Source organism: Phacochoerus africanus, chromosome 6 (genome assembly GCF_016906955.1).
Source record: "Phacochoerus africanus isolate WHEZ1 chromosome 6, ROS_Pafr_v1, whole genome shotgun sequence".
NCBI classification, from domain to species: domain Eukaryota; kingdom Metazoa; phylum Chordata; class Mammalia; order Artiodactyla; family Suidae; genus Phacochoerus; species Phacochoerus africanus.
This window is the reverse complement of record NC_062549.1, coordinates 39,498,555-39,512,187: the sequence shown is the minus strand read 5'-3', so window position 1 is coordinate 39,512,187 and position 13,633 is coordinate 39,498,555. Positions and strand designations below refer to the sequence as shown.

At 41.0% G+C, this 13,633-nt stretch overlaps 1 protein-coding gene across 2 annotated transcripts in view; it reads left to right on the top strand.

Annotated features, from left to right (window-relative positions):
* The window catches only part of CPQ (carboxypeptidase Q), a 373,724-nt gene that overhangs the window by 220,872 nt on the left and 139,219 nt on the right, over positions 1 to 13,633 (top strand). For both annotated transcript variants that reach the window (XM_047783560.1, XM_047783561.1), the window contains exon 4: positions 1,036 to 1,147. In XM_047783560.1, coding sequence (XP_047639516.1) covers positions 1,036 to 1,147 — 112 coding nt within the window. The remainder of the gene's footprint in view (positions 1 to 1,035; positions 1,148 to 13,633) is intronic.

The window sequence follows — 13,633 nt, the reverse complement described above, 5'->3', positions numbered from 1 at the left end:
CATTATTCCAATGGATATGCACTGAATGGGGTTTCATTTATATTTCCTTGATGGTAATGAATCTGAGCAACTTTTAGTATGATTACTAGTGATTTGTGTATCTGTTTTTGTGAATTGTCTTTTCAAGTCTTTTGCCCATTTGTCTATCACTGGACTCTCTTTTCATTACTGTTTCATAGGAGTTCTTTACATAATCTGGCTGTGGGACCTTCACTGAATATAAATATTATAAATATTTTCTCCTCCTCTGTGAGTTGCCTTTTCACTCCTCAGTGGAGTCTTTTGATGAACAAGTATTCCTAATATTTTAAAAGTCCAATTTATTATTCTTTTCTTTTATAGCTTGCACTTTTTGTGCCCAGTTTAAGAAACCTTTGCCTATTGCCAGTGACAGAGCTGTTCTAAAATTTCCTCTAACATCTTTATTTAAATTTGCAATTTATGCGACTTGATATTTATATATTGCATTATCTAGAGATCAAGAGACATACTTTCAATGTGGATAACCTGTTAACCCAGCATCATTTTACTTGGTTTTTACTTTGTTTAAAAGATGTCTATAAAATTTAGTCTCCTTGAAAAAGCACAATAATTAAAAAAAAATAATTACTGTTCTCACTTTTTCACTTGAATGCAATTTAACACATGTTTATTATTTGTCTGCTGGAATTTGAGACAGTTGAGAATATGGTTAAGATTTTGAGATCCATTTTTATGTCATTTAGGTTTTAAGTGCTCTAATGACGTTGTTAAACATCCATCAGTAATAAACCATTTTTCTTTAGGACCTAAAATTATATTAATAAAGAGAGGGACAAGGTGGGATATTTTATTACTATTACGATGATCTTATACCCTTTATGTAAATGCCTGTGTACCATGTTTCTGCTACTAATGACATAGATCTTTTAAGACATAAAAATAGAAAAGAAAATATAAAAGCTTCATTTCTGTATTTGGAGTGCCTATGAATGCCTCTTCTTTGATGTCATTTCTGCTTAGCTTTTTTTTTCCTCTTTTTATTATTTGTTCTAGGTCGTACTGGTCAGTGGACATCTGGACAGCTGGGATGTCGGGCAGGGTGCCATGGATGATGGTGGTGGAGCCTTTATATCATGGGAAGCACTCTCGCTTATTAAAGATCTTGGTAAATATTTAGAAAGTCGTTAACCAATGTGTGAGGGTGGCAGTGGTGACATGTTTAACTCAACACACACAATACTCAACAGATTAGTTACTGTGGTATGTTCAAAGGTCCTTTTGAGGCCGGTGTGTTTTTTGTCAGTTGATTCTCAGAAAAGAACTCATTTGTCCCCTTAAAGAAAGAAAATTTTATTCAAGTGTCTGCTGGATATCCAAAGTAGCAAAGATGATCAGCCACTAGGGAAAATGAACAAGCAAATAAAACTGTAGCAAATGCAACCGCATCAGCTGGAGACTTTGTAAGGAAATCATAACCAAGTGCAAAGAAAAATCAGCAGCTCCCCTGCTTCCTTGTCCTTGTTTATCTTTCCAGACATCTTCAAGCTGTTAGCATAGCTTTGCTGCTGTCGTCTTTCCATGACGGAAGTCAAGGAGAGCAAAGCAGTCCTGGAGGAATGATTCCTTTGGCTGCGATAAGGAAGCTAGGATGAAAAATGGAACCTTCCAGGTTAACCTAGACGTGGGAAAGAAAGATGGACAGCCATGAGAAGGAAGGGCTATTTGGGAAAGCAGTTTATTCTGATGATCCTATTGCCAACAAAAACCCCCCATACCTTTCCTCTTTGTGTGCTGGTCGAAAGGTGGATTTTGAGTGAGATGGGAAATAACGAAACAACCTGAAATGAGAGTTCCAAGTCTGAACAGACCAGTGGTGGTTTTGAAACTGCCTCCTCAACAGAATATTTTAAATTGTAACTGTAGAGTAACCTCAGTTTCCAGTGTAGTAAAGATCAGAACCTTCCCTTTAGTGAAAGGTTTACACTGCTTCCTTAAGTACACATGAGTTTAAATTCATGCTTTTCCTTTGACTTCTAATGAACCTTTCTAATCCTAAATCAGCCCTTTAAATAATTGTTTCTCTGAACAGTAGACGGCTGAAATTGTCTTGGGGCAAATCTTTAGAGCATCATTTTTATTCATATCTTACTAGTGTTTATTTATTTATTTATTTAGTCTTTTTGCCTTTTCTAGGGCCACTTCCTGTGGCATATGGAGGTTCCCAGGCTAGGGGTTGAATTGGAGCTGTAGCTGCCAGCCTACACTAGAGCCACAGCAACACAGGATCCAAGCCAAGTCTGCGACCTACACCACAGCTTGCGGCAACGCCAGATCCTTAACCCACTGAGCAAGGCCAGGGATCGAACCCACAACCTCATGGTTCCTAGTCGGATTCGTCAACCACTGCGCCACGACGGGAACTCCACTAGTGTTTTAAACATGGAGAAATGGAAAGGTGGTTATGCATTTTTTTTTTTTTTAACTTCTAAATAGGCCAGTGTCTCTCAGCTTTAGCATTACTTGACATTTGGGCCAGATAATCCTTTGTTGTGAAATCTGTCCCTTGCATTGGAAGCTGTTTAGCAGCATCCATGACCTGTACCTACTAGATACCAGGAGCACCATTCCCCCGCCCCCTCCCGGTTGTGACAACCAAAAATGTCTCCAGACATTACCAAAATGTCCCCTGGCAGGTGGTGTGTGGAGAGGGTAGCATGTAAAATTGCCCCACAAAAGCAAACTAAGAAAAATCTCTGGGAAACCTGAATTTAGGGTCACTTTTTAAGAAAATAAGACAAATTAATGGGAAGCCTTACCTTGTCTATCCTTGCACGTTTAGCATCAGTACCATACTGAACAGCTACTATTTGAAAGCCCTTTTAAAAGCTGGGTGTACAGAAGCATGTCCTCTGTTCTTCAGGCCCTTAGACTGAGAATATAGTTGGAGACGTACATATGTACCTACACACATAGTTATTACTGAAGGCGTGATAACAAGTCTGCTTGGAGAATTGGGTAAGGTTTGAGCGAGAGCCATTGTCCACCAAATAAAACCGAAAAACAGTCCTTCAGGGAAGATCTGGGAGACTCTGTGTGTGAATTCTTTCCTCCTCTCCCTTTAAAAAAAGTATTCCTTTGGCTATCTGTTCTCTCTGTCATAACTTCATTCCAGAATGAAGTGGGCCCTAGAGATGAAGCAGGCAGGTACCATTTTCCTCTTCCTAGGACACAGATATTTATTTGGAAGTTAATTTTATTTTAATGGGTTCCCACCAGCTTGACTGCAGGCAGAGTGGTAGTGTAAAAAGAGAGCTGGACCCATCTCAATGGGATTTTTAGGTCATTCTATGCCACAAATTACTTTTTTGGCCCCTGGAAGGTCATTTGAACTCCCTGGACTTTGTTTTCTCCATTTCTGTTCAACTGCTAGCTTCCAGAGTATTTTATCCACTCTAGATTGGAATAAAAATTGTGCCTCTCTAGGCTTGGAATCTTACTTCTTTAGTACTCAGCATGGGACCCTAAATCACTGTTAATTGAGTTGAATTCAATTGCATGAGTAAATGTCAAACAGCATGCAAAGGTGAATTGAGTATCTTTTTCCAGCTCTGAAAGTACATTGACTTCAGTTGCTTTTGATAGCTAGTAATCTGTCTCCATCAATTCAGGGCTTAACTCTCCGATAGCGTTCTGAAAAGCTATATAAACATGAATAAAACTCTAAAATAAAGAGGAATATTTCTTTTGAGTAGGTGTTAAGAGGCAGCATGGCATACTGTTAAAAAAAAAAAAAAAAAAAAAACCTCTGAAACCAGACTGCCTGGGTTCAAATCCCAGCTCTGCAATTTAGTAGCAGGTGGTCTTAAGCAGGTTATTTTGCCTTTTTGTGGCTGTTTTCTCATCTGTGAATTGGAGATAATAATAGTTCCTATCTCATAATGTTGCTTTGAAAATTAAATAATCAATTCCCTTAATAATTAAAACAGTGCCTAACCCAACCCTAATACTCCATAAATTTTAACTTTTGTCAGTAGTAAATAAGCATGACTCTGACAGTACCATATTTTTTTATGTAGGAGAGAATTATATGTATTATATATGTATGTATGTATATGATATGTGTGTATATAATATATATTATATATATAATACATCTATATTTTTAACTCCCACCCACTTAGTGATTGCTTTGCCTTCTAACTCAATGTATTAGTTGTACTGATATAACTCCAGGGCCAGCTGCTATGATATCCCTAAATATCCTTTCCCTTTATTATTTAAGTCACCACCCCTTGTATGATGGAAATCCACTGACCTCCTTCACTTGTTTTGCACTTTCATACTAAATTTGTAAGAGTCTAAATTTCTCCTGGTCACTTCCTGCTTCCACTTCCTACTTACGCTAAATGCACACTTCCTGCTTCCACTTCCTACTTACGCTGAATGCACAGAACCCACACGATACCTCATATCCTGCGATTGCACTCACTGAGTCTTACTCTTTAATTTTAAAATTAAAATTGGATTGTCAAGTTCTTTTTGTAGATTGTCCATGTGTTTTAATATGAAAAACTAGATCTGACATAGACATATGCATTCTAGATGAAACTTCTGACATACTTGAGTAAGAAATAGGACTTTGGGCTAGAGGCCACGAAATGGGTTCATAATTATATTACTTAATTACATTGAGCCCAAACTATTTAGTTGGTGACATATGAACTCTCTATGGCAATCTATTTTTCCAAGAAAAGTGAGACTCCTTTTGGCTGCTGTTCCTTGGACAATATGTCATGCAGAATGCATGTCAAAGTCCCTCAGTGGGGCTTGTTAATTTGAAGTGTTGGTCCAGTGGGACCTTCTGATATTTAGGAATATTGTTCTAAGAGTCATCCTTCACGTCTCTTCCCCTTTGTTCACTTCTTTCACTACTCATTGTAGATTCACTCTTTTGCCCAAGCCATCAGCTAAAACCATCTTCAGTTAATCTAACAGAAGAGATATCTGTGCTTTGCAAATAAAATCAGTCATTCCTAAGTAACTGTCAACAGAAGGCTATTTGCTATGAAATGCTGTTGAATGCTTTTTTGTGTTTGTGGTTTACTGGACTTGAAACTGTTTATTTGAAATGTCATTTCCTGGAATGTTCTGGTGTCAGTGGACAAAGCCTATGGCCAAAGATGTTATGCTTCAAAATGTGCATTTGGCACATAAATAATAAACCACCATCCATCCCCAAATTCTTCCAACTTTACCATTTTCTGTGAAGTTGGAATTTTAAGTTTTCAAGCCTACACAAGGGGAAAAAATTAGAATTAGCAGTACTACATGGTCGTTGCAATGTGAGATATATGTGAAACATCTTTTTAGAGAAGCATTAAATATGAGCATCTTGACTGTAATTTTTATAGAGCTTGAAAATCTACGTGTTAGAAAAAATGTTTTATTTATATATTTCTTCACTTGTTCACTCAACAAATATTAACTGTGTACTGATTGCATGTCAAGTGTGCCAGGTACTTTGTAACAAAGAGGAAGGAGACATAGTCCTTGAAGTCTCTGAAGTGGGAGAGATGTTTAATTCAAAAATTGCAGTGAAATTGTTATCAGCTCTTTAATTGAAGTGTGTGCAGATTACTTTGGGCAGCTCATGAAGGAAGGGAGCGGTGAGGCTTGGCTGAGTCAGGGCACCTTCGTGAAGGTGATCTTTGAGCTTTCTTTTATGAAGATAAATAGAAATCCTTGATGGAAAGGGGGCCCAGTGAAGACTTCCCAGCAGAGTATAGCGCTTCCTGTCCTGCACGTCATTAAAAATGAGGAGGAAACAGTTGACAGAAACAGGCTTGGGATTTTGGGGGGAATGGAGCATTTGCAGAATGGCAGGAGATACTCTTTTTGCCGGATATACTTATATAACATTCGATTTTTGTGTAACAAACATGTTACTTTAGTAAATAAGAATAAAAAAAAAAAACCCTAAAAGACAAAAAAAAGATTCTTGCTGTTGCCATTGCCATTAACACTCTGTTAATAGGAACGATAAGCAGAGGTAAGTAGGAAGAATCACACAGGAGTCACCAAGCCCTCCAGACCCAGAAGTAATTAGGGGACACAGCCGAAGCCATGGTGTAGTTAGTCTTTGGTGTAGTTAGAGCTTTCTGTCGGCATTTCTAATACAGTGGGTTCCCTCTTGGAGGTGGGGGTTTATCCAGGAAGAGTATTTTCTTCTCCCAGGCCCTGGTCCAGCCTCCCTTGGAAATGTCTCAGGAAGTCTAACCCAGAATAACTGGGTGAGGGAAAGGAAAAGCTTCTAAGAAATGAACACCTAAACAGTAGAGCTAGAGGTTGCTGGACCCTGAAGCCAACTGGGACTGGTCCAGATCTGGAAAGGAGATCCCGTTAGAAAGGACCTTCCCCTGCGGTCACATAAGTTTGGGAAACTCCCTTTTGATCATTTCTTTATTCATCAAAAAAAACATGTGGTGGGCATGTCTTCTCTGTGGAGTGTGCTTTGGGAAACGTTACTCGGGGGGGTTACTGGTGTCCCCAGAACTGAAGAAGCATCGAGGAATCCTTGCTGAGTACACTTCATGGAACTGAGTACAACTGGCCTTAGATTTATGTTCACTCTAGATTTTTGAGCCTTTCTTTGGGATCTTGCATTGGCTGGAACATGGACAAATAGAACCATAGAATGGTTCCTTACCTGTCATGGTAGAGGTTATTCTTATATTATTCCCTGAAGAGCATTTACACCCACCCAAGTGCAGACTTTAGCCAACATATAACTGCATAGCTGCATCAGCTGAGCCTATTTTATTAAGATGAATGTAGTACTATTGGGAATGTTTGCTACAAGCTCTCTCTGCCAGGTTTTTCTATGGCCGCCAATAACATCAGAATTTGGGAGGATTTATTTACTTCCAGAAGGAATTTTTTTTTTTTATCTTAAAACATTCCGCAAACTCTTTCCTGCTCCCATTTTGGATGCCGTTCCTCTACAGTTATTTTGTAAACACAAGGAGGGTGACTTAAGCCCTGGGAAAGGTGTCCTGTTCAAATCACCTCAATATTTGAGGAAGTAATATGTCTGCTTCTGGAACAATAAATCAGCTTGTTTCAAGTCTTAGGAAAAACATGTTTTCCCCAGCATTAAATTTTATTTTTCCTAATTTGAATTTTAATGTGTCAATGGTTGTTTGCCTTTTTTTTATGAACAGAATTTGGCCTGGACTTTTTATGATTGTATCTAGAGATGCAAATACATAGAACAGTGGAAGAATTGGAAACTAAGAATTTGCTTGCTTTTCCCCCTTTTTTTTCTTACTTCTACAAGTAGGTTTATAGTCAGGAGGCATTTGTGGCTCCCTTTCATGATCTTTAGAGGAGGATTTCTCATTTTTTATTCAGACATGTTCTTCCTCCAGGGGCAAGTTGTGTCGTGTCTGGCTTTACCTTAAGACCTGTGGCAGACCCATGTTTTTTCAGCTGGGAATTGCTAAGAACTTTTCCTAAGGTTTGAAGACATTTTTTCAGTTTCACTTTTTAAACACATTGCATCTTCCTATCTCATTTGGCTAACACAGGCATTTCCACTGGGGTGTGTAAAAAGACAAACTGTGGGTAGATTGATCTTCCAAATATGTCAGGAGATAAAATAAGATTTGTTAAAAATGAATCACTTAAAAAGTGTTCTACCTTTTAGTTTGGATGTGGTAGGGGAGAGTCCGCAATCATTTTAGAGCCTTAGACTGCGTGAATATCACTGTTACTCTTTTATCATTGCGTTAAAATACACCATTTCTGTCTAAAAGTAGAAAAGACCGGGGCCCAGCGACCTACAGCGTCATGATGAATTCCTTCCTGTCTGGCAGAATCTGGAGGAGTGGGGGATGCACGCTGTGAGAGGAAGGGTCTCAGGGCCCCTCTGTCCCTAGCCTGATCAGCTTCCTCCCTCATATCTGCTTTGGTTGGGCCTGTATGCCTTAGAAAGTTGAGAAATATGGTGTTGGTGAAGGAAACGGAAGCTTAAAAAGCTGCTATTATTTATCCCGGAAAGGAAGGGCTATGAAAAGTCCTAATAATGGCATCTTTAGTGCCCCAGTGGATTTCTGCCCACTCAAGAATGGGACCCAGAGAAGTCCAGGGCAGGACTGTCTGGGAAATGTAGGCGAAATAAGACAGTATCGTGGCAGCATTGCACAAGTGGGCTCACAAGGACCTCTCCGATTTCACTACTAAATAATGGACACCTATTTCATGTCAGGCAAATAAAACGGACAGGGCACAGATCCCTCCACCTGGAAGGTCACAGTGAGACATCCATAGCTTCATATAGACAGAGACATTTGAGCTAAGCCTTGAAAGGGTGAGAAGTAGAAGAAAGAACAGAATCAGAGCTCATGAAAAGACATAGAGCAGCGGAGGATGATTTTGTAAATCCAGAGCAATAGATGAGTGAGGCATGGTGGGAAATTATCAAATGACAGTCGGCTTGTAAAGGGCATTGGACACAAAGCTGAACTTTGGAGTAGGAGCTATTGAAGATTTTAAGTGTGGGGTTGAGTTTTTCTAAAGATACAGTGTAGGTTATCCTTTTGACTTGTAAGGAAGTGAGTTGAATAGAATGGAGACACAGGAAATCCCAGCCACACAGAGCCTGGAAACCACCGTTTGGGAGTTACTAAGCAAATTTTATTTGCCACGTGGCTGACAAGCCAGCTTCTACCTCTCTGTGCTAAATATACCAGAGGAAGTGATGGGGTTTCCAAGGATGCTGTGTTCTTCGCCTACACACATCTCTGCATCATGCCAATGCTGCATTTTGCAAAAGCTGTGGTCTACCCAGCTTAGCTTGGAATGAATTCTGTTCCAGTAAATGTGCCTAAAAACAGAGGTCTGCAAACAGAGTATCAAGAAATATATTACAAGCGCCTGACTGGAACTTTATGATTAACTGGATTTTTAGAATGGTCCTGAGAGATAAGGGTTTAGTTTAGTTTAATTTTTAGGTACCACCAACCCTGTGAACCTCCTTAAACTCAAGCTGTAGGAATGGAGAATTTCTACTGGGTGTGTGACAGAAATGACAAGCCAAATAAAGTCTTAAAGAAGTTGACTCTTATAAGATCACTTAGCTGTAATCCTGCTAATGCCCTCCTCATATTGGAGAATCGTCACTGCCAAACTGATGATCAGCCTGAATTCTTGTCGGACACCAGCATGTCCAGACTGTACCGAGTGACTCAGATCTCATGGACTTTTTAACCAACGAAATCCTTCCATCTTAACCTCTAGATAACTTAAAATATGTAGGCAAATGAGAGGCAGATGCACACACTCCCTAGTTAGAGTAGCTTGGGTTCAGCTCCTTCTGTGCTCCTTAGTAACTGTGTTATGTTGGACGGATTATTTAACCTTTTAAATCTCGGTTTCCTCTTCCTTAGGATGGGAACAATGTGTCTTAAGTTGTTGATAGGAGGATTTGAATTTATTTATTTATTTTTTTACTTATTTTTGGTCTTTTTGTTTCTCTAGGGCCACACCCGCAGCATATGTAGGTTCCCAGGCTAGGGGTCCAGTTGGAGCTGTAACCACTGGCCTATGCCACAGCCACAGCAACTCAGGATCCAAGCCTGTCTTCGACCTACACCACAGCTCATGGCAGTGCCGGATCCTTAACCCACTGAGGAAGGCCAGGGATTGAACCTGCGTCCTCACGGATGCTAGTCGGGTTTGCTTACTGCTGAGCCATGACAAGAACTCCGGATTTGAAATAATTTAGACACTATCTGGCTACCACCAGACCTTCAGTAATAAAAACTATTATTTTAGTTACTAATTATGAAAACAACAGTGGGTATTCCAGCAGAGGGTATAATCTCAGGATCAACTTTGTCTCTCGAGGCTTGATATCTGTATCCCCGTGCACGCTTGAGCGTGATCAGGGCCATCGCTGAAGCTGAGGAACCCTAATAATAAAAGAACAGTAGCTGGTTCCAATGAGCCAGACTCACAAACCATCACCCCAGTGTAGCCACCATCCATGGGTATGTGTAAGGCTAATATATTAGGGTGATTCGCTCCTCATTGCTGTAGAGAAGGGCTCTTAATAGATGCTGCAAAAATATGAGGCAGAATTAAAATAGCACTCACAAGATTTGGAGATGGAGAGGTTTTTCGTCTTTTTCTGTTCTCTTTTCTCTCTCTGCCAATATCCCTAATCTAGTAACACTGTATTTACAAAGATTTATAATGTCCTCGAAGAAGAAAAATAGTCAAAACAGGAAATGGCTGTTGAGGGCAACGTACTTTACTACAAAATAAATTGTTTGAAATATATAAAAAAAAAAATCAAGGCAAAGAAAACAAAGAATCAAATCTAGTACTTACTCTTACATTTTCCCTTTCTGAGTTCTCAAGAAATCTTTGTTTTTTTACTGTAGTCAAAATCCCACAATTTCCAGGCATTCTCAGGAGATCCTCATACAAAGAAAACTGAGGACAGTGACTGCTGATGCTGGTATTATTGTTCCTTCTCTGTGATAATGGCATCTTTTAAAAGAAATATATTTAAGATAATTGAAACTATTCTTAGTTATTGCTTTGATTTTTTTTTCTTTTTTTGGGCTGCTCCGTCAGCATATGTAAATTCCCAGGCTAGAGGTCGAATTGGAGCTACAGCTGACGTCTACACCACAGCCACAGCAACGTGGGCCCAAGCCTGTCTGTGACCTACACCACAGCTCACGGCAACACCGGATCCTTAACCCACTGAGCAGGGCCAGGGATCAAACCTGCGTCCTTATGGATACTAGTCAGGTTTGTTACCACTGAGCCATGATGGGAACTCCTGGGATTATTCTTTTCTGAAATAGAGAAATGTGAATTCATCTTTTAGAGTTGAATAGTTTAAAATGAAGTCATTTGAATGTCATTTTGGGGCCACAAATGAAGAATTAGAGCAATTTTTGAATTGACTAACTTTCTGCAACTTTACCTTGTTGCCAAAAAGCAGTAATAAAACGTAAAAGCAGAGATTTTTTGATAAAAATACAAAACATATATCAAAAGAACCCCCATGTTTTCACTTAATATAACAAGCAGACATTAATTAAACAGTAATGCAGCAAACATTAATTGAACATCTGAGAAAGGAGGACAGAGTCAATATTTATGGAAGAACTTCTGTGCACCAGTTACTCACGTGACCTTTTTTAATCCTCAAAAGAGCCCTCTGAGGTATGTCTTGTCACCTCTGGCAGGTCACCGGACCTACCTGGGCCTTCGTTCCTTATCAGTAAAAGAGATGACAATATAGATGCTGGTAGGGCTGTTCTATGAATCACGTCACAGTGTCATCCAGTGCGTGTCTATCTAACTTGCAAAGATGAAAAATCCACGACACATAATGTGGAAGAAAACCGCAGCGGCAGTGCTGCCCCTGCTGGCGATCGTCACCCTGACTTGGAATTCAAATGGGGCCCTTTGGTGGAGAAGCGACTTGGGAGCTAGGGAGACAAGGTAACCCTAAAAAGAGAAAAGCCGTCCTTGCCTACCCCCTTCTCTCTCGAGGTTCAGCTACTGCTGGCTGGTCCAGAGACGGCCACTGCCCTCGCTGCTAATCCCCTTGTCCACCCAGTTCCCAGCGTCTTCCGAGGCCAGAGATGCTGCTCCCAAGTGGTCTACGTGCAGGTGTTTGTTAGTTTTTAGAGGATGTTATTTGGAGTGGCAGGGATAGTATCACACAGAATCATCTCAGTGCCACCCTTGACAAGGGACCCCAATTTTCATAACAGATGACAAAATCCGGGGCCATCCAAGCAAAGTGTGTGCTTATCAGTAATTCTGCCAGCTTTCATAAATGCAGCTTACATAATCAGCCCTTGCTTAAGGAGTTTCATTTGTTTACTTGTTCCTTCAGAATAGTGCCTTAGAAAAATCCATACTTATTTTTCTTGGCAATTCTTCAGCAGGTCTCCTTTATCCCCAAGCTCCCAGCCCCTAACGCCCAACCTAGAAGAAGAAACAAATCCCCAATTCCAAATCGAAGCCACTCATGACATTCACAACTGAGCTGACTCAGAAGTCAGCCTGTCATTGAAGGACTGGTCCCTGGAGAGCCTGAGGAGACCCCAGGAGGGGGTTTTGGGAAGCCAGCAGGAGAAGCAGCCATTTCTTTGTTGCTTAATGTACTTAGAGAGAGCCTATTTTTAGAATGGACTTGCTAGAGGGATAAACAATACAATTCAGTTATCTAAACTTTGGAACCATGCTTCTAGCTTTGTAATTTACCTAATTCATGTCTTATGTACTATTCTTTTTTTCAAAATGAAAAAAAAAGTAATTAAGTGAGGGCTGGGTTATTAGTGAGTACCTTTAGGGCTATACATTTAAATCTGGGGAATATGGACAAAGAGAATGGGATGGAGAGTGATGTTGGCCACTGTTGGTCAGTGTCCTGGAAGGATGGGTGTAAGTCTCTGAGTGGGCACAGGTAGGAGTCACGTGGGAAATGGGTGCACATGCATCCTTCAAGCCCTTCCAGGGGGCTGCCGCCTGCTGGGTATCTTCAGGGGTATTGTAGGCGACATCTACTGCAGGTCTCTAAATCTGTGGGGCTGTCGCAACTCTCCTCCTTCACCCCATCTCCACATGATACATGGGCTCACTGTTCCCATTGTCAGATTTTTTTTTTTTCTTTTTAAGGCTGTACCTGTGGCATATGGAGGTTCCCAGGCTAGGGGTCCAATTGGAGCCATAGCCGCCAGCCTAAACCACAGCCACAGCAATGCCAGGTCCGAGTCAAGTCTGCAATCTACACCACAGCTCAGGGCAACACCGGATCCTTAACCCACTGAGCAAGGCCAGGGATTGAACCTGCAACCTCTGGTCGGGTTCGTTAACCACTAAGCCACAATGGGAATTCCTCCACTGTCAGATTTAAGCTCCTTAAGCAAGATTTTTTTGTCTTTTTTTTGTCTTTTTTTTTTTTTGCTATTTCTTTGGGCCGCTCCCACGGCACATGGAGGTTCCCAGGCTAGGGGTCGAATCAGAGCTGTAGCCACCGGCCTATACCAGAGCCTCAGCAACCCGGGATCTAAGCCGTGTCTGCAACCTACACCACAGCTCACGGCAACGCCAGATCGTTAACCCACTGAGCAAGGGCAGGGACCGAACCTGCAACCTCATGGTTCCCAGTCGGATTCGCTAACCACTGCGCCACGACGGGAACTCCAAGATTTTTTTTTTCTTGTGTCTTTCTAGAGCCACACCTGTGGCATATGGAAGTTCCCAGGCCAGGAGTCCAATTGGAGCTGTAGCTGCCAGCCTACGCCACAGCCACAGCAACTCAGGCTCCGAGCTGCATCTGTGACCTACACTGCAGCTCATGGCAACACCAGATCCATAACTCACTGAGTGGGACCAGGGATCAAATCTGAGTCCTCATGGTTACTGGTCAGGTTTGTTACCACTGAGCCACGACGGGAACTCCAAGCATGACTTTTAATCTTTGCATCTTCAGCACCCAACACAAGATATAGCAATAATAGTGTTTATCAAAGTTAGCAGAGCTGATCCCACTCAAATACTGTGGGCCAGGAAAGTGAGAGGGCCAGAGGGAAGCCTCCCTCCTTTTCTGGTTTACAAG